At 40.3% G+C, this 21247-nt stretch overlaps 1 protein-coding gene across 1 annotated transcript; it reads left to right on the top strand.

Annotated features, from left to right (window-relative positions):
• Positions 1-1305: 1305 nt before the first annotated feature.
• Positions 1306-17919, top strand: LOC311044346 (myosin heavy chain, fast skeletal muscle-like). The gene is made up of 41 exons (XM_084055845.1): positions 1306-1328; positions 3278-3319; positions 3443-3661; positions 3752-3895; positions 4144-4300; positions 4399-4426; positions 4524-4632; positions 4743-4835; positions 4923-4986; positions 5162-5260; positions 5344-5447; positions 5912-6050; positions 6765-6883; positions 7661-7810; positions 7904-8074; positions 9022-9325; positions 9624-9688; positions 10015-10102; positions 10322-10439; positions 10561-10684; positions 10790-10926; positions 11306-11561; positions 11693-11935; positions 12063-12239; positions 12329-12474; positions 12598-12688; positions 12770-13159; positions 13252-13378; positions 13479-13597; positions 13700-13896; positions 13988-14171; positions 14262-14427; positions 14573-14697; positions 14835-15143; positions 15247-15450; positions 15532-15657; positions 16241-16411; positions 16497-16601; positions 16697-16792; positions 17607-17735; positions 17842-17919. Exons 3-41 carry the CDS (start codon positions 3455-3457, stop codon positions 17860-17862), a joined length of 5802 nt encoding a protein of 1933 aa, XP_083911971.1. The 5' UTR covers positions 1306-1328; positions 3278-3319; positions 3443-3454; the 3' UTR covers positions 17863-17919.
• Positions 17920-21247: the final 3328 nt, after the last annotated feature.

Here is a 21247-nt window from a genome sequence, read left to right as displayed (position 1 = left end):
CTATTTTCTATCAATTTCTCACCCCATAAAATCATGGAGAATTAGTTTTTGACGCATTCATGATCCATTGAATATTTATAATTATTTAAAGTAAATAGGAGGCCAATCTTAACAAGAGCAATACTGTATTTAAATGTTTTGGAGTTTATACTTTTTATAATCATTTATATAATTTTGCCTTGGCCTCCTATTTACTTCAATTAATGAAATATTAGAATATTGGATCAGAGTTTTTTGGGTTAACTACCCCTTGGCGCTAGGGCTCAGTCACTTTTTACCCTTTTAGGGTCCCAGCTATTTCTGTGCTCAGCCCTGACTATAGTCTATCCATTAAACCGACTATTTGGGTTTTTAGCTACTTTGTATCTGCTTGATTTGATAGGCAAGCTGTGACAACAAACTTGGACTGTATCAGCTGTGTGAGAGAAGAGAGAAGCTGCGTGTGCAATTATCCAGGGCAGAATCTGTTAATGAATGTATTTATGGTGAAATGTAATGGAGAAATGAAATGTGATGAGTAGTGATGAGGAGGAATGGAAATAACGTTAGGTGAGACACTTTTTTATGGGCCGGTTAAGGATTAAGTGACAGTGGCCCTACTTAACCTGTTACGCCAGTGCCATACTATTTGTCAAGCCAATAATTTGTCATTAAATTGGCTCAAGGATGCGACAAGAACCAAAAAAATGACACAAATTCAAGGCTTCATGGGGTGTGTAATTGATAGAAAATAAGTAATTTCTTGGGTGAACTACTCCTTAACAACTCATAAACATTTGAACTGTGGCCCTGACTGCAAAAAACATCAAAACCTCCATAAAGTAGCTAAAGCTGTCAAATTTAGTGAAGTGTCCTCCTCAAAGTGAGTGGAGTGCAAGTATGAAGTAGCACACATTGGAAATGACAATTCAAAATGATACTCAAGTACAGTATTTGAGTATTTACCTATTTACTTTCCTGCACTGGATATTAACATGTTCCAAATAATGTATCTGAAAAGACATGCTGTAATGACCAAATTAAGAAACCCAGCACCCACCACCCTGCCAATTATACTATTTTTATAACATTGCCACCGACATGGACATAAACCACTATGTAAGCACTAAGCACTAACAAGTATCATGTGAGTGTTGGAAGTATAATTTTACAAGTTTATTAATAGGTTTAATAGATAGATTTTTTATGGCTACAACAGGAATGAAAGGACCTTGAAAGGCAAATCCTACTTTTACTTTCTGCGTAGCATGCAATGAACACCTAATATAAGGCACGCTGAGATGGTTGACATGGACCCATTGCAGAGGAGTTCAGAGTTCTATTTGTTGGTGAGTGAGAATTCATCTCTTCTTCTTAGTCATATAAATGTTTTAGAGATGTTAGCTATTCATAGTTATATAAATGTTTTAGAGGTGTTAGCTATTCATAGTCATATAAATGTATTAGACACAGCTATTCATTTTTTAAATGACTCAGTACATAGTGCCACATAGCTACAGACATGATCCGAGGTTACAGATGCCGAATCATGAGTGGAGAGAATAATTGATGTTATATTGTACGGTACAAATTTAAATGATTGATTGTGCATTATTGTATTTATATCCTAGTGATATGGTTTAGGCCAGATTGGAAATTAATTTTGTTCATTCATTTTTATTTAGACATTTCAATTATGTTATGATTATTCAAATAATAATTTGCATTGTATGTGTTTTACCAGATACTTTCTTACTCTTAATAATTATTTGGAAGAGTACTTGTACATCTACTAGAGTTATTATTTTAAAGTAACACAATTTTTGATTTGAGTACAGTTTGGCTAGTCTGCCCACTTACGAATGTAACCTTAATTGTGAAGAGAGAGTATGTTCTACCCCCTGTCCGTCCGTCCGTGTATCCTATCCTGTCCGTGTGTTAAAAACTAATCTCCGGCACCGTTGGCCCGGTCGCTGCGAAACTGTGCACACCCACTCCCTGGATGCCAATTCCGAACCTCTGACCCACATTTTTCACATGGGCCTGTCATAGCGCCACCAGGAGGCCGATTTGTGCAAAACCCATTTTTTCCCATTACTCCTACAGCTTTTATCCAAGCGTCATGCAATTGGTACACAGTATCTCTATAGTCATGTGATCAACCCGGATCTGTCATTGGCTAAGGTTGGCTTCCAAAGTTTGCAGGATTGGTCCGTTTTGAACAAACTGCCTCAAATCATGGACACAGCTTGCCATTTCCATACAATTGCACACGCACATTCCCACTAGGCCGAGGAAGAAATGCCACTTGAAAATTTTCAAATCAGTCTCATTGTGGCGCTATAACAGGCCAATTTGCATTTTTAACTATAACTGCACCGATCTGCGTGAAACTTTGCACACACACTACCTAGAGGCCAAGGAAATACATCTGCACTGCATTTTTCACATATGCTTTTTTTACAGCGCCACCAGGAGGCCGACTTATGTAAAATACATTTTTGGATATTATTCCTTCAGATTCTGTCCAAAAATCACGCAAATCGGTACACAGTATCTCTATAGTCATGTCATCAAGACAGATGTGTCCGATATTTCATATTCCATCCTAATTGGCTAACATTGGCTTCCGAAGTTTGCAGGATAGGTCAGTTTTGAACAAAATGACTGTACGCAGTGTGCGATTTCCATGAAATGTTGGACGCACATTCCCACTAGGCCGAGGAACAAACGCCACCCTTTTCACATTGGTCTGTTATAGCGCCACCAGCAGGTCTAATTTCACAAAATATTTTTTGGGAACAAAATACCTCAAATCATGAATGCAGCGTCCGATTGCCGTGAAAGGCCTAATAACAAATGGCACCCTTTTCACATTGGCCTATTATAGCGCCACCAGGAGGCCACAATAACCTACCTGACCTGGCGGAGACTTGTGCTTCGAGGAGCACTTTTTCTAGTTCATACAATGAAATAAAAAAAAACAAGAAACATGGCTGTAATGACAAAAAGATTACTTGGGTGAAATTAGGAATAAGCAAATACCAAACAAACAAACGAAAAGAACTGAATGGGCAAGCATCCTCTCATTTCAATGCATGCAATAATATTGAAGTGGATCACTGTTTTCAGATGTGGAACTTATGAGACATTTTTAAATGTCTCTCTTAAGAAGTGATGTGTGGCCAGAATGAACATTGGGATTCATATAATCTAATTTAATTCATGATTATAAATTGTATTCAATCATTCAACTCATGTTAATGTCCTCAAAATGATGTGTTGTTTTCACTCTTAGGGGTTGCACACAAGGTTCCACTGCTACTGGTAGAGGGGAAAAGTGAGTGTTCATAATTTTCTAATAAACCTAGAATAAGCTATAACCATAAGAATAGTCCTACAATTATCTGCTCAGATCTCAAGTCTGCAAAGGCATCAACACCATCTATTTGTCTGTCTACAGAAAGCCGCCACCATGAGTACGGACGCAGAGATGGAGCAGTATGGCAAGGCCGCCATTTATCTCCGTAAGCCAGAGAAGGAGAGAATGGAGTCTCAAAGTGCGCCCTTTGATGCCAAAACGGCAGCATATGTGGCCGATAAGGCTGAGCTGTACCTCAAGTGTAAAATTATAAAGAAGGATGGTGACAAAGTCACCGTGGAAACGCTCTTGGATAAGGTGGTAAGTAGAGGTGTATCTAAAATCAAATAGTGGAACAGTACCACTGTTATCACAATACATTCTGAAGTTGTGTTTTTTTTTCTTTTTTAGGAAAGAACTGTGCCTGAGGCTGATGTCACTCCTATGAACCCTCCCAAGTATGACAAAATTGAGGACATGGCCATGATGACCCACCTCACTGAAGCCACCGTCCTGTATAACCTCAAAGAGCGTTATGCAGCATGGATGATCTATGTAAGGTTTTCCACAAACTGAGAACAGTACGGTATTGCACCTGTCGATAGCAAAGAAAGAAAAATACAGAGTACAAGTTGTATCATAAAATGAAAACCATAGTAAAACTCTTCTGAAGTTAACTTGCTCATCAGTTGATGCCACTTGCAACTCGTGACTGTAATCCCAGCTCTAGTGATCCGTTGTCCCAGATATGTGGCATGCTCAGTGTTGTATGATGTTAAGGTTCTCTCTCTTCTCCCCTTCAGACCTACTCTGGCTTGTTTTGTGCAACTGTGAACCCCTACAAGTGGCTCCCAGTGTACGACCAGGAGGTTGTAAATGCCTACAGAGGCAAGAAGCGTATTGAGGCTCCACCCCACATCTTCTCTGTCTCTGACAACGCCTATCAGTTCATGCTGATGGGTACGTACTAGTCAGGAAAATGTAAACAAATGTATATAACTACAGTATAATGGTTTTGTGCTGTATCCGTGACTAAAAGTTTGCTTTACATTTTACAGATAAAGAGAACCAGTCTGTCCTGATCACGTAAGTTTCATCAAGCCCATCTACTAGACATTAAAAAAGGAACATTGTGTACAAATTCACTAACTGCATTTCTCTGAATGTATGCATTTATAACCAGTGGAGAATCCGGTGCTGGAAAGACTGTGAACACCAAGCGTGTCATCCAGTACTTTGCAACAGCTAGTTCTGGTGGAGAAAAATGTGCGGCCGATAGCGGTAAAATCAAGGTATTTGCAGCAAATGTTTTTGATCATGAAGCATTTATATACAATATAGCAATTCAATAAAACATTATTCTGACCAAATTTTAAATTGGGCGATGTCTAAAACATTCTAGGGGTCACTGGAGGATCAGATTATTGCAGCCAATCCCTTGCTGGAGTCATATGGTAATGCCAAGACTATTAGGAATGACAACTCCTCTCGCTTTGTAAGTATAAATAATGACATTTTATGAGAAAACCTGAAATGGTTCCACAATGTAGAGGGATGAAACAAATTGTGCTTTATCAAACAGGGTAAATTCATCAGAATCCATTTCGGCACAACGGGTAAACTGGCCAGTGCTGATATTGAGACATGTAAGTATGAAGTTCACAGACGAATTATGTACAGTATGCAATCATTTGAGGATTACATTTTGAGTTATGTACAACCCATATAAATGTTATTATTATTATTATTATTATTATTATTATTATTATTATTATTATTATTATTATTATTATTATTATGAGTTATGTACATCCCACATAGATCTGCTGGAGAAGTCTAGAGTGACCTACCAGCTTTCTGCAGAGAGAGGTTACCACATCTTTTTCCAGATGATGACCAACCACAAACCTGAGATTATTGGTAAGTGGAATTACTGTTGATGCAGTGAGAACATAAATGAATGAATAAAAACACATGTTCACCCTTTTTTAATCCCTTTTAAGAAATGTGTCTGATCACCTCCAACCCCTACGACTTCCCATTGATCAGCATGGGTGTGATCACTGTGGCCAGCATTGATGACAAAGTGGAGCTGGAAGCTACTGATGTTAGTGAACATATTTTAATCTTTCTAATAATACTCACTGTGCACTGCAGTCAGTTGCTCTGCAAAATGTATTTTATAAAGCAGTGGTTGACAAGCACTTTGGAATTGTAGTAGTTGAGGCATTACATTTAGTTTGACTCGGTTCCACAGATACATATTGTGAAAATAGCCGATCTACAGTACATGTTTTCACATTCTTTACCTCTTTCTTAGATAATATTCGACAATTTGGCCAATGTTTGACAATTTGTATAGAATAGTTTGGTTGATTATTTTGGACGCAGTAATGGTCTTGAAATTATTTATTTCATAGGTCTTAAAAGTCCTAAGTTGTCACTTTAGAAATGAGCAGATACAATGTATACACTTATACTGTATGTTGGATTGTTAACTGTTGAGTTGTACATAGTTTTAAATTATGTTTGTTAATCTAATGTTTAATCTCAATCTTTTGAAAACATCAGGAGGCTATTGACATCCTGGGCTTCAACGGTGAGGAAAAACAGTTAATCTACAAGCTCACCGGTGCAGTGATGCATCATGGGGTCTTGAAGTTCAAACAGAAGCAGCGTGAAGAACAGGCAGAACCTGACGGCACAGAGGGTGAGCTGATATTTATTATTATTATTATTATTATTATTATTATTCATTATCACAGAGGGAAAATGTAAATGAAAATAATGCATACTTTGTCGCAAGTATTGTATTTACTTATATTCAAAATGAACTAAGCTAAGTATATTTCCAATATATTTCCATTATTTTATTTATTTATATTATACTTACGGAGGCACGGTGGCGCAGTCTGTAGTGCTGTCGCCTCACAGCTAGAAGTTCCTGGGTTCGAGGAGGGGGGGGGGGGGCGTGCGTGTCCTCTCCGCCATTGCCCATACCCTAGTGGGGTTGGGCTAAAGGGCCTTTCTGTATGGAGTTTGCATGTTCTCCCTGTGTCCCCCTAGGCTAGACACCCTCACAAAAAACATGCAGTAGTCCTGGTCTCTATACTGCCTTCCCCTGGTCAGTCGGGCCTGATGGAGGGAAAGGAACAGGTTGGAATAACGTGTTCCTTCCACGCGCTACGTCCTACTGGGCCCAGGTTTACATCTTAGAAAATTGGCACTGGGGATAAAAAAAAAATATTTATATTATACTGTTTAGAGTGATGATTATTCGGTTTACCTATGATCTTAGATTACTATCTCTATGCATTTGACGTATTACCTCGTGTTTACCTTGCTTACTGTAAATCGGTCTCTGGATTTAAGAGCGTCTGCTAAATGCCTAAATTGTAAATTGCAAATTGTATGGACATTTCAGAGGCTGACAAGATTTGCTACCTGTTGGGCATAAACTCAGCAGAGATGCTTAAGGCGTATTGCTACCCCAGAGTGAAGGTTGGAAACGAGTATGTCACTAAGGGACAGACTGTGCCACAGGTGAGTACATTACATTATTTCCATGTTAAAACATTTTCTGAAATTAAAATGATCCTCCAACATTATTCAGATTCATTTCTATTTACTTATTGAATATATGAAGAGCCTACAAAAAATATCGATGCACCGCTGACATATTATTTGAACATTATTGTTATACAGTACCTGTAAAAAAAAAACACTGCACATTGTGTATCCAACCATACAACCCCTCCCGCTCACTCAGATTAGCAGATTAGGAAACTGTCAGAATCTTCTCTAAAACACCCGGGACAGACTCTTCTCCCTTCTGGCTCCCAAACTGTGGAAAAAACTCCCCATTGCAGTCAGAACTGCAATGGGGACTCACTCCCAATCTTCCGCCGTAATCTGAAGACTCACCTCTTCAGACTCCACCTTAGCCTGTTGCACTTGCTGTAGCCCTTGCCGTAGCAGTTGCCCTAGCCTTGACGACCTTGCAGGTTTATCCAAAGACTATGTAATTTAAATAGCACGTTATGTAGACAGATACCAGGTTTATTTGTAGACCTGGCATTCTATGGTGTGTATGTATAGTTTCAATTTACAGATGATTGCATTTTTTTATTATACTGTTTAGACTGATGATAGTTTCTTGGTTTACCTATGATCCTAGATGAATATTGCTATGCATTTGATGTATTACCTTGTGTTTTCCTTGCTTACTGTAAATCAGTCTGGATTAAGAGCGTCTGCTAAATGCCTAAATTGTAAATTGTATAATTCACACCCCTACTAATAACGTTCCTATTCCCTTAGGTAATGAACTCAGTCGGTGCCTTGGCCAAGTCCATCTATGAGAAGGAGTTCTTGTGGATGGTCATTAGGATCAACGAGATGTTGGACACCAAGCAGCAGAGAAACTACTACATTGGTGTGCTGGACATCGCTGGTTTTGAAATCTTTGATGTAAGCATGGACTTGTTCTAAATGGGAGACTCATTATTTTTGTCACAATTACACTATTACAAGAGATTGGGCTAATGATATTTCCACTCACAGTTCAACACCCTGGAGCAGCTGTGTATCAACTTCACCAATGAGAAACTGCAACAGTTTTTCAACCACACCATGTTTGTTCTGGAGCAAGAAGAGTACAAGAAGGAAGGAATTCCCTGGGATCTCATTGACTTCGGCATGGACTTGGCTGTCTGCATTGAGCTCATTGAGAAGGTATTGTTATATTTTATTACACGGCTTGGTTGAATGCTTGATTCTGATTGATCAATCACTGAATTCAGCGGTGTGTTATTTCTGGATAATGACCGATGATAACAGACCGCTGTCTAATCAAAGGCTCAGAGCACCCATGCTCGGCTTCACCTTGGGATTTAATCATCCTGTCGGGGGTTATTTCTCGACAACGACCGGCGTGCCGTAGATTATCCCTTGCATATCCTATATTAAAATTGTCCTAGAGGGCGGGCCGGTCGACGGACGTCACAAACTTAACATGCAGACCTGCAAGATGCACCGTTGCTCGGATCCGCACCAAACTTGGCACCAACACCTGTCAGGGGTCTGGACCACGTGTGCTATAGGCGCACCATTGCTCCGCCCCCTCTGTATTCATATTGGCTGGGGTTTAAACAGCCATAACTCCAGTTCCCAGCATGCTAAAGGCCCCAAACCTGGTAGGTGCTCTTATATGGCTAATAGGGACAGGCTGTAATTGCTTAAGCCCCGCCCCCTCTGTGTTCCTAATGGCTCGGAACAGCCATAACTCCAGTTCCCAGCAATTATTATTATACTATTATATATCATCATGGACTTGGCTGTCTGCATTGAGCTGATTAAGAAGGTATCCAATTATTATTAAACCAGTATATGTTATCATGGACTTGGCTGTCTGCATTGAGCTGATTAAGATGGTATCCAATTATTATTAAACTAGTATATGTTATCATGGACTTGGCTGTCTGCATTGAGCTGATTAACAAGCTATACAATTATTATTATACTATTATATGTTATCATGGACTTGGCTGTCTGCATTGAGCTCATTGAGAAGGTCTACAATTATGTTGTACTTTAGTGGAAGTGATGTTAATATTTATTTTTGTCATTGGCACCATGTTTTGATTTTTGTCTCTTTTGTCTCTTTTGTCTCCTTTACAAAGCCCCTGGGCATCTTCTCCATCCTTGAAGAGGAGTGCATGTTCCCAAAGGCTTCAGACAAGACTTTCAACGACAAGTTGCATGGCACACATCTTGGAAAGTGTAAAGCCTTTGAGAAGCCCAAGCCTGGCAAAGGCAAGGGTGAGTCCCACTTCTCCCTGGTTCACTACGCTGGAACTGTGGACTACAGCATCACAGGCTGGCTTGAGAAGAACAAGGATCCCCTGAACGACTCAGTCATTCAGCTGTACCAGAAGTCTACAGTTAAACTGCTGGCTGTGTTCTATCCTCCCCCTGAGCCTGAAGGTATGTTTATTAATATAATAATATAATATAATGTGTTCTATCCCCCTCCTGAGCCTGAGGGTATTGTTATATCAATACTATAAACAGAAAGAAGGGAGGCATTTTCATTCTGTAAAACTGTTTGTTTAATTAGTTTGCCTTCCTTTAATTATTTTCTTTTGCTTTCATTTGTTTTCCTCTGCTCTGTTTGCCTGCTTTTTAAATGTTCTTGTTCAGCACTTGGTTGGTTTGACCTTGGTCGTTGAAAATGTGCTATATAGATAAACTTTGATTTGATGATTCTAACGAATATAAACAGACCCCAACAAGAAGGGAGGCAAGAAGAAGGGTGGTTCCATGCAGACTGTGTCTAGTGCTTTCAGGGTAAGAATATTTATTCATTATTATCAATATTATATTCCTGTAAGAATGAAGCATTATTATTATCAACATTATGTACATGTAAGAAATAGACACGTCTTTTCATGTTGGTATTAAACAATTAAACATAGTTGTGAGCTTGTAGATGTCTTTGAATGGCTGAAGTTTAAGATTAAGTGGTTAATGTATGTTTTAAACAAATCTAAATATGTAAAGTAACTATTATCTAAAGAGTTCAAATAATTGTAGTGGAGGAAAAAGTACAATATTGTATAACGTTTGACTAATAATAAGCCTAATTGGCTCTTTTATGTCTCCTTACTCAATAGGCGAACTTGGGGATGCTGATGACCAACCTGAGGAGCACTCATCCTCACTTTGTGCGTTGCCTGATTCCCAACGAGTCCAAGACTCCAGGTAAATACAGAAAATAAATATTTAAACAATGATTGTGAGGTGGTCATTTAATGCAACTTTGGCCAGTGTGTAACTATTTTGTCCTAAATGAAGAGGTAGTGCCCAGGATTACATAGAAAATTGGCACTGGGTGTAAAAAATGGGGTTACACTTACAAAATCTTAGGATAAAAATGTACGCAAAAAAATAAAAAATAATAATGAAGCAACATCTTTACAGGCCTGATGGAGAACTTCCTGGTCATCCACCAGCTGAGGTGTAACGGTGTGCTGGAGGGCATCAGGATTTGTAGAAAGGGTTTCCCCAGCAGAATCCCCTATGCTGACTTCAAGCAGAGGTATTCATTCCTTTTTCCAGCAGCTTTTAGTTACACCTATTAACACAAAATGACACTTTTACAAAACAGGTACAAAGTACTGAACGTCAGCACAAAATTACTATGAACTTTTACAAAACAGGTACAAAGTACTGAATGCCAGCGCATGTCCCGATGGCGCGTTCATGGACAACAAGAAAGCCTCTGAGAAGCTGCTTGGGTCCATTGACGTACCTCAAGATGAGTTCAAGTTTGGACACACCAAGGTAAACACACTCCCAATCTGGTTTAACATTATCCAGAGAGGACTAAAAGTAGATTTTACGGTTGTTTAGTTGCTCAATGCTCAGTGTTTGTAACATTGTATTCAGGTGTTCTTCAAAGCTGGTCTGCTGGGTACGCTGGAGGAGATGCGAGATGAAAAGCTGTTTTCTCTGGTCACCATGACTCAGGCTCTCGCACGAGCTTACGTCATGAGGAAGGAGTTTGTCAAGATGATGGCTAGGAGGTACTTTGAAAACATCAATTCAATATTAAATACAATTTTTGAGTAAACGTTGTCATTTCTGTTGAATAAAAGAAATGTAAAGTGTCAAATCACTAGAATAAAATAGCAAAAGGTGCCGAACAAGCTTTTGGTAACGGTGGCAAGGAAAAAACTCCCCTTAAACAGGAGAAGAAACCTCGAGCAGAACCAGGCGGGTTGGCGGCCATCTGCATTTACCTTGCCGGGGGGCAACAACAATAACACCAACAGCAATAATAACGACAACAATAGTGACAACTATGACACAATAATAACAGCTATAATAACAGCCTGCAGTCATATTACATGGAAACCCTCGATCTGCAGCTCAATCGTGATCGATTGAAACTGTTTTCCACAGAGAGGCCATTTTCACCATCCAGTTCAACGTGCGCTCATTCTGCAATGTGAAGAACTGGCCATGGATGTCGCTGTACTTCAAGATCAAGCCTCTCCTGCAAAGCGCTGAGACTGAGAAGGAGCTGCAGAACATGAAGGAGAACTATGAGAAGATGAAGGTTGACCTGGCTGCTGCCCTGGCCACAAAGAAGACACTGGAAGAGAAACTGGTGGCTGTGGTGCAGGAGAAAAATAACCTTCAACAGTCAGCGGCATCAGTAAGTAGCTACACTTGTACAGGAAACAATGATAAGGGCTGCCTTTTTCACCAGCTTGTTCAGTTAGTTAATGTCCCTTGTGTTAATGTTAACAAATGCCGACATGTTCCCTAACTTTCATTGACAAACAGGGAGATGAAGCATTGAATGATGCTGAGGAGAGATGTGAGGGTCTTATTAAAAGTAAGATCCAGTTGGAGGCAAAGGTCAAAGAGACAACCGAGAGACTGGAGGACGAGGAGGAGATCAATGCGGAGCTGACTGCCAAGAAGAGGAAGCTGGAAGATGAATGCTCTGAGCTCAAGAAGGACATTGATGACCTGGAGCTCACCTTGGCCAAAGTGGAGAAGGAGAAACACGCCACTGAAAACAAGGTTCAACATTATACACTCTAGCCGTCTTATCAAGTTATAGAACAATAATGATCCATTCACGATTATACACTCTAGCCGTCTTATCAAGTTATAGAACTATAATGATCCATTCATTCTTGTCATTCAGGTGAAGAACCTGACTGAGGAGATGGCCTCTCAGGATGAAGGTCTTGCTAAGCTGACCAAGGAAAAGAAAGCCCTCCAAGAGGCACATCAGCAGACTCTTGATGACCTGCAGGCAGAGGAAGACAAAGTCAACACTCTGACCAAGGCCAAGACCAAGCTGGAGCAGCAAGTTGACGATGTGAGTTCATCAAGTCAATTGGATGTTTTGAACTTATACCTTATGTTTATTGTTGTTCTGAGTAATAAGAAAAATATATTGTTGTGCAGTTGGAGGGTTCTCTGGAGCAAGAGAAGAAGCTCCGCATGGACCTTGAGAGAGCCAAGAGAAAGCTTGAGGGTGATCTGAAACTGGCCCAGGAATCCATAATGGATCTGGAGAATGACAAGCAGCAGTCTGATGAGAAGATAAAGAAGTAATGTGGACCACGTTATGAATAATTCATGATAATAATAATAATAATAATGAATATTAATAATAATATGGAATGCCACAGAGAAAAAACTACCACTAAAATATCATGTACTGTACTCCACAGGAAGGACTTTGAAGTAAGCCAGCTTCTGAGTAAGATTGAGGATGAGCAATCTTTGGGGGCCCAGCTGCAGAAGAAGATCAAAGAACTCCAGGTATTTCTTTTTTTCATCTTATTTAAAATCATTGATGATAAGTAAATCAGGATATAATAGTTATGTTCATTAATTTGAAAGGCTCGTATTGAAGAACTGGAGGAGGAGATCGAGGCAGAGCGTGCCGCTCGTGCCAAGGTTGAGAAGCAGAGAGCTGACCTTTCCAGGGAACTCGAGGAGATCAGCGAGAGGCTGGAGGAGGCCGGTGGAGCCACCTCTGCTCAGATCGAGATGAATAAGAAGCGTGAGGCTGAGTTCCAGAAGCTGCGTCGTGACCTCGAAGAGTCCACCCTGCAGCATGAGGCCACCGCCTCTGGCCTCCGTAAGAAACAGGCCGACAGCGTGGCTGAACTGGGTGAACAGATCGACAACCTCCAGCGTGTCAAGCAGAAACTGGAGAAGGAGAAGAGTGAATACAAGATGGAGATCGATGACCTGTCCAGCAACATGGAAGCGGTTGCTAAGGCAAAGGTAGCATAGAATGTTTGTGTATAATTTTTGTCAAAATACTTGAACCAATCAGAAAAAAACAGTGACTGAATATGTCCAATGTTAATCAACAGGGAAATCTTGAGAAGATGTGCCGCACCCTTGAGGACCAACTCAGTGAAATCAAGGCCAAGAGTGATGAGAATGTTCGCCAGATAAATGATATTGGAGCTCAGAGAGCAAGACTGTTGACGGAAAATGGTAAATGTTCATCGTAAAGTCTACTAGCCAATGATGCTTGAGCAAATTCCATAATTAGAGATAATACCTTGATTAAACTAATATTACATTTTCTAACTAGGTGAGTTTGGTCGTCAACTTGAGGAGAAAGAAGCTCTCGTCTCTCAGCTCACCAGAGGCAAGCAGGCCTTCACCCAACAGATTGAGGAGTTGAAGAGACACGTTGAAGAGGAGGTTAAGGTAAGGAACAGCTTTTTAATTATTTTTTTTACAAATAGGCTTGTAATTGTCTTTTTGTAATTGTATCCAGCTGACATTATTTTGGCATTTTCCTTTTGACAGGCAAAGAATGCCCTTGCTCATGGTGTGCAATCAGCTCGCCATGACTGTGACCTTCTGAGGGAGCAGTTTGAGGAGGAGCAGGAGGCCAAGGCTGAGCTGCAGCGTGGAATGTCCAAGGCCAACGCTGAGGTGTGTCAGTGGAGGAGCAAGTATGAGACTGATGCTGTCCAACGCACTGAGGAGCTGGAGGAAGCTAAGTAAGTGATCAGCGTTTTACACCATCAGGTACCACTCACTATAGAAAATATTGCTCACAATAATTTGATTCCATTCAAAACTGATCAACAGGAAGAAGCTCGCCCAGCGTCTTCAGGAAGCTGAGGAGCAAATCGAGGCTACGAATTCCAAGAGCGCCTCTCTGGAGAAAACCAAACAGAGACTCCAGGGTGAAGTGGAAGACCTCATGATTGACGTTGAGAGGGCCAATGGTTTGGCTGCCAACCTTGACAAGAAACAGAGGAACTTTGATAAGGTGCTTTGACATACATTACTTTAAAACAAAAAAAAACATTGCCTCCTTTAAGTGTGGTAAATGACACATTTTATTACAAATGCTGTGCAGGTCTTGGCAGAATGGAAGCAGAAATATGAAGAGGGCCAGGCCGAGCTGGAGGGAGCTCAGAAAGAGGCTCGTTCTCTCAGCACTGAGATGTTTAAAATGAAGAATTCCTATGAGGAGTCTCTGGACCACCTGGAGACCATGAAGCGTGAGAACAAGAACCTGCAACGTGAGTTTTATTTTATACTTTCAATAACAGTGATTTTTTTTAAATAATTAAGTATTCAAGATCAAGCTACAACTTTATTCAAATGCAAATACAAAATAGTTGCTGATTTGAAAGTTCCTCATTCATTATTTTCAATCAACTGCAGAGGAGATCTCAGACCTGACTGAACAGATTGGTGAGACTGGAAAGAGCATCCATGAGCTGGAGAAATCCAAGAAACAGACGGAGACAGAGAAGTCAGAGATCCAGACAGCCTTGGAGGAAGCTGAGGTAAATCTTTTAGGTTCTACATGTCTATATTTTAGATTTATTTCAATACGTTATATATTCAAACAGTGTAGCAGTATGATCGATGGTACTGTACATGAAAAGGTCCTACAACCTTTTGATCCTGTATTTCATTTTAGGGTACTCTGGAGCACGAGGAGTCCAAGATTCTTCGTGTCCAGCTGGAACTCAACCAGATCAAGGGTGAGGTTGACAGAAAGCTGGCAGAGAAGGATGAAGAGATGGAGGGGATCAAGAGGAACAGCCAGAGGGTGATTGACTCCATGCAGGGCACTCTGGACTCTGAGGTCAGGAGCAGAAACGATGCCCTGAGGATCAAGAAGAAGATGGAGGGAGACCTGAACGAGATGGAGGTTCAGCTGAGTCACTCCAACCGCCAGGCTGCTGAGGCCCAGAAGCAGCTGAGGAACGTCCAGGGAACTCTTAAGGTGCAAAACATAGTAGTTAGACACATTCATATAATGGAACTGCTCTGAACAAGTCACATTCTGTTTCTCTTAACGTGACCACCTCAAATGTGATTTATTTTAGGATGCCCAACTGCACCTTGACGATGCTCTCAGAGGCCAAGAAGATATGAAGGAGCAAGCTGCCATGGTGGAGCGTAGGAACGGCCTCATGGTTTCTGAGATCGATGAGCTGAGAGTGGCTCTGGAACAGACAGAGAGAGGCCGCAAAGTGGCTGAACAAGAACTAGTAGATGCTAGTGAACGTGCTGGCCTGTTGCACTCCCAGGTAAGTCAATGGAAAAACTCTCAACATATTTAACATACAAGTAATGCATACTTGCATTGCTAAACTGAATCTTTATTTTAGAACACAAGCCTTACGGGCACCAAGAAGAAACTTGAAGCTGACCTGATCCAGGTCCAAGGCGAAGTGGATGACAGTGTTTCAGAAGCAAGGAATGCTGAGGAGAAGGCCAAGAAAGCCATCACTGATGTAAGTTAGGATGACCGCCCCTTATCCAATATACCAGGACAATTAGACAACCTTATGGCATGCTTAATGTAAACATACAATACAATACATTTCGCTCATGGCATGCAGATGTTGAACACCTTTGCTCTATAGGCTACAACAGAGGATGTATTTTAGAATTAAATACTAAACTTATATTATTTAAACAGCCATGATGAAGATCATAGGGGAAAATGGAACATCACTATTTTCAGTCTTTATATCAGAAATATGTGCTCAGGGAGACAAAGTACAGTACATTCTGAACCCAGCATTCTGAGGTGCTGGCTTCAGGCAGATGGTTCAGAATGCTAAATTGCAGACTGGTACAAGAATCTATTCATTCCATCCTCCATAAATATATTTACTTAGTTTGACTCCTTCTGGTCTTATGACACTAGTATCTGTTTATTACCTGTAATATAATTTTAATGAGCTATTTCAATCTATGTACCATGTTTGTACATTGTGATTTTCTTGGCAAGTATGTTGTGTGATGCAGCATATTTTTTTCCTTGCGGGTGAAGTATATTTCATCTTATATTATACAAAAATTACTTTCCAGGCTGCTATGATGGCCGAGGAGCTTAAAAAGGAGCAGGACACTAGTTCTCACTTGGAGAGGATGAAGAAGAACCTGGAGGTCACAGTCAAGGACCTGCAACACCGCCTGGACGAGGCTGAGAACCTGGCTATGAAGGGAGGCAAGAAGCAGCTCCAGAAACTGGAGTCTAGGGTAAGATACATAGTTCACTTCAACATGGCTTATAGTCAATGAAATAAGAAGACATTATTTCACAGTGCATAATTCAATTGTGAAGGTGCGGGATCTGGAGGGAGAGGTTGAATCTGCACAGAGAGGTGGAGCAGACGCTATTAAAGGTGTCCGCAAGTACGAGAGGAGAGTGAAGGAGCTGACATACCAGGTACTGTATATAATGTTCACTTAAATAACCATCATGCCACCAAATTAATAGATTGCATGAACATAACTAATGTTATATATTCACTCTCACTTCAGACTGAAGAGGACAAGAAGAATCTTGGCAGGCTTCAGGATCTGGTAGACAAACTGCAGATGAAGGTGAAGGGCTACAAGAGGCAGGCTGAGGAAGCGGTAAGACAAATATACATCTTTAGTTGTGGTCGCCATGTGCATAGTGTTGTTGTCATAGTTTAACTATATGGAATAGCCCCGATCTCCAGGCTTTTATTTTCCTTCGCGTTTTGCTCTAAAATAAGAGCCTGGACCAGCCTGTTGACGTTCCTGGAATAGGAAGTGGTTGATTTCCCAAACCAACCAGAGTGCAGTGGGCGTCGTTCCAAATGCTGTGGCGTCAGGGCTGTCAATGCTGCACATTGGGGGGCAGGAGGGGCGCGTCGGCGGGAGCACAGATCGGTGAACTATTGGGATCCGGTGGCTTCTCTTTTGATTTTGACCAACAGCAGAGCATTTTTCAGAGTCCATTTTGCTACTTTCCACAAGCGGCACATGGAATCCCTAGCTTGCCATGTTTCTGCAGTATGGCATGCACACAGCGGAACTGCACTGTCGACCTGTTACTGTAACATGGATGCTGAAAGGAAAGGCATGCTGCTCCACAATGCACACATAGCCTAATGCAGACACATGCAGGCAGTGTGTTTCAGGCATAATCGTAAAAGTACATTTACAAAATGGACTAGAGAAATGTTGTTTCCTATAAGCTGCAATTTATGGCTCGGGGTGCCAAACAAGAACAAGAAAACAGCCATGATTGTGCCGTTCCAATGAGAACCTGTCAGGGCTCACTCATAAACATGCTGCATGGGCCACTGTATTAGCCACAACCACACTTTACAATTGCCTGAAATTGTATTGTTTTGACTATATCATTGTAAGATTCTCTTTTCAAATGTTGAGGCTTTGAACCATCTCTATCATATTGTAGGAGGAAGCAGCCAACGTTCACCTGTCCAAGTGCAGAAAGGTTCAGAATGAGCTGGAGGAGGCTGAAGAGCGTGCTGACATCGCTGAAGGCCAGGTCAACAAGATGAGAGCTAAAAGTCGTGACTCCAAGGTACATGTTCAATATGAAGGTTCATTATGTTGACTATCTTTTTAAGATTTAAGATTTAACTAAAGATTCATGTTGAATATCTAAAATTATATTCCTATTGTTACAGGGAAAAGACGCTGCTGAATAAGTTCTCCAATTCAAGTCACGTACAAAGTCATAAAATATGATCCATTGTATTCAATAAAGGTGGCAACAAAAGTATTTTAGCTGTTTCTTGTATTCATTACTTTGTCTTTCCAATACTTTTTATTGTGAGGTTTGAATTCTGGGTCCAACTCACATGTCCACTATACCATTTTATAAACACAACAAATAAATATGTATAAGGACAATTATCTTAAGGACTGTGTGGGTGTGTCATATGAATTGTGATGTTTAAAGCTGGGCAAAACTGAATCCATTCTTTTTGGGTCCAGAATGAACCTCTTTGACTTCACGGTCAAAGTGGGTGACAATTTTATCACAACGAAAGAAGAAATTACCTACCTGGGTTGTATTTTAGAGGAAAATCTTTCCAGTAAAAAAAATGTCAACAAAAGTAATCAGGAAAGTCAACCAAAGAACACGATTTTTGAGCAGGATCTCCTCGTTGGTCAACAGGAATACACTGAGGACACTAGCTGGAGCACTCATCCAATGTAATTTTGATTATGCATGGACCTCATGGTACTATAGCACCACAAAGGCATTAAAAACAAGGCTTCAGACCTCTCAAAACAAACTTGGCCTCATACCTAGAACTCACCTAACCTAGAGGACAGAGTACAGCAACTTGCAATGGGCCTGGTCTTCAAGTTACTCAGGATTACAGGGACACCCATGTACCTGTCAAACTACTTCAATAAAGTAAAAGACACACACAGGCACAAACAGACATCAAAAAGTGTGACTCCTTAGTTACTATGATAATCGGCATAGTAGTGTATACTGTCTGTCATTTAATGTCAATATGAATTGAGGACAAAAAAACCCATTTGAAACAAGCCATTGTGCTTTCATGGGCTTTTTAATCCTATTTAGTTGACCTTGTATTTGAACCCTCCTTCAAAACTGCCATAAAAGAGCACCTATCAGCAATTTGTAACTGGTCCTAGTAAAGTGTAAGCTTAATACCAGAAATGACCCCCCAACTTGTTACTGTACAGTTCATTGCTACTAGTGTTGATGATGTCTTGAATATTATTGTATGTCTTTAAATATCGCGATGAATTGAATACACAGAACCCAGGCGTGCCTAACTTTGACATTGACTACAGGAGCACAAAAGCCTCCTGCTACCTACAAGTAGCAGTTAACCAATATCTTTCTTTATCAATATCTAAGCTATAATGATTATAACATTGGCACGGCAGCCTGCTAATTCTGTACAAATAAATCCTTCAAAAAGCATTGTGTTTATGTGTGAATGATTTCATAAGGGGGTTCAGTTATATTAAATAAGTATTTTTTAATTCTTATTTATTTATCGTTATTCAAAACTAGAAAAAGTGCTCCTCGGAGCACAGATCTCCGCCAGGTCACCGCAATCAGGCGCTGCGTTCATGATTTGCGGCATTTTGTTAAAAACGGGCCACTTCTGCAAACTTTAGATGTCAATCTTAGCCAATCAGGATGGGATATGAAAAATCAAACAGATTTGTCTTGATCACAAGACTAGAGATCATGTGTACCGATTTGCGTGAAATTTGGATAAAATGTGAAGGAGTAACTATGTGTTTTACATAAATTGGCCTCCTGGTGGTGCTATAAAAGGCAGATGTGCAAAATGCAGGTCAAAGGTTTTTCCTTGGAGCATATAAACACAGATCGGTGCAGGTAAAAACAAGAATCGGCCTGATATAGCACCACCATGAGGCTGATCCTCGGTAGATCCTAGTGGGAATGTGCGTGCAAAATTTCACGGAAATTGCATCCTGCGTTCATGATTTGAGGCATTTTGTTCAAAACGGACCAATCCTGCAAACTTTGGAAGCCTTAGCCAATCAGGATGAAATTATGGAAAATGGGACAGATCTGTGTTAATCACGTGACTATAGAGATACAGTGTAACGATTAGTCAAATCAGAATCCAAAAATAAGAACTGAACTCTGTGTTGATGATATTATTGATGAGAATGTTCCTTGTTTGTGACCCCCCCTAAATTGTAATAAGATTTCTGGGTCCAACTCACATGTCCACTATACCATTTTATAAACACAACAAATAAATATGTATAAGGACAATTATCTTAAGGACTGTGTGGGTGTGTCATATGAATTGTGATGTTTAAAGCTGGGCAAAACTGAATCCATTCTTTTTGGGTCCAGAATGAACCTCTTTGACTTCACGGTCAAAGTGGGTGACAATTTTATCACAACGAAAGAAGAAATTACCTACCTGGGTTGTATTTTAGAGGAAAATCTTTCCAGTAAAAAAAATGTCAACAAAAGTAATCAGGAAAGTCAACCAAAGAACACGATTTTTGAGCAGGATCTCCTCGTTGGTCAACAGGAATACACTGAGGACACTAGCTGGAGCACTCATCCAATGTAATTTTGATTATGCATGGACCTCATGGTACTATAGCACCACAAAGGCATTAAAAACAAGGCTTCAGACCTCTCAAAACAAACTTGGCCTCATACCTAGAACTCACCTAACCTAGAGGACAGAGTACAGCAACTTGCAATGGGCCTGGTCTTCAAGTTACTCAGGATTACAGGGACACCCATGTACCTGTCAAACTACTTCAATAAAGTAAAAGACACACACAGGCACAAACAGACATCAAAAAGTGTGACTCCTTAGTTACTATGATAATCGGCATAGTAGTGTATACTGTCTGTCATTTAATGTCAATATGAATTGAGGACAAAAAACCCCATTTGAAACAAGCCATTGTGCTTTCATGGGCTTTTTAATCCTATTTAGTTGACCTTGTATTTGAACCCTCCTTCAAAACTGCCATAAAAGAGCACCTATCAGCAATTTGTAACTGGTCCTAGTAAAGTGTAAGCTTAATACCAGAAATGACCCCCCAACTTGTTACTGTACAGTTCATTGCTACTAGTGTTGATGATGTCTTGAATATTATTGTATGTCTTTAAATATCGCGATGAATTGAATACACAGAACCCAGGCGTGCCTAACTTTGACATTGACTACAGGAGCACAAAAGCCTCCTGCTACCTACAAGTAGCAGTTAACCAATATCTTTCTTTATCAATATCTAAGCTATAATGATTATAACATTGGCACGGCAGCCTGCTAATTCTGTACAAATAAATCCTTCAAAAAGCATTGTGTTTATGTGTGAATGATTTCATAAGGGGGTTCAGTTATATTAAATAAGTATTTTTTAATTCTTATTTATTTATCGTTATTCAAAACTAGAAAAAGTGCTCCTCGGAGCACAGATCTCCGCCAGGTCACCGCAATCAGGCGCTGCGTTCATGATTTGCGGCATTTTGTTAAAAACGGGCCACTTCTGCAAACTTTAGATGTCAATCTTAGCCAATCAGGATGGGATATG

Source organism: Gymnoscopelus microlampas (genome assembly GCF_963454915.1).
Source record: "Gymnoscopelus microlampas genome assembly, chromosome: 4".
Classification (NCBI taxonomy): Eukaryota; Metazoa; Chordata; class Actinopteri; order Myctophiformes; family Myctophidae; genus Gymnoscopelus; species Gymnoscopelus microlampas.
This window is presented reverse-complemented; position numbering and strand designations above follow the sequence as displayed.

Coding starts and splice junctions, on each gene's coding strand:
- LOC311044346 (XM_084055845.1), top strand. CDS start 3,455: ATGAGTACGGACGCAGAGATGGAGCAGTATGGCAAGGCCGCCATTTAT. Junction 14,172..14,261: donor AACAGAGGAACTTTGATAAG/GTGCTTTGACAT, acceptor AATGCTGTGCAG/GTCTTGGCAGAATGGAAGCA. Junction 17,736..17,841: donor CTAAAAGTCGTGACTCCAAG/GTACATGTTCAA, acceptor CTATTGTTACAG/GGAAAAGACGCTGCTGAATA.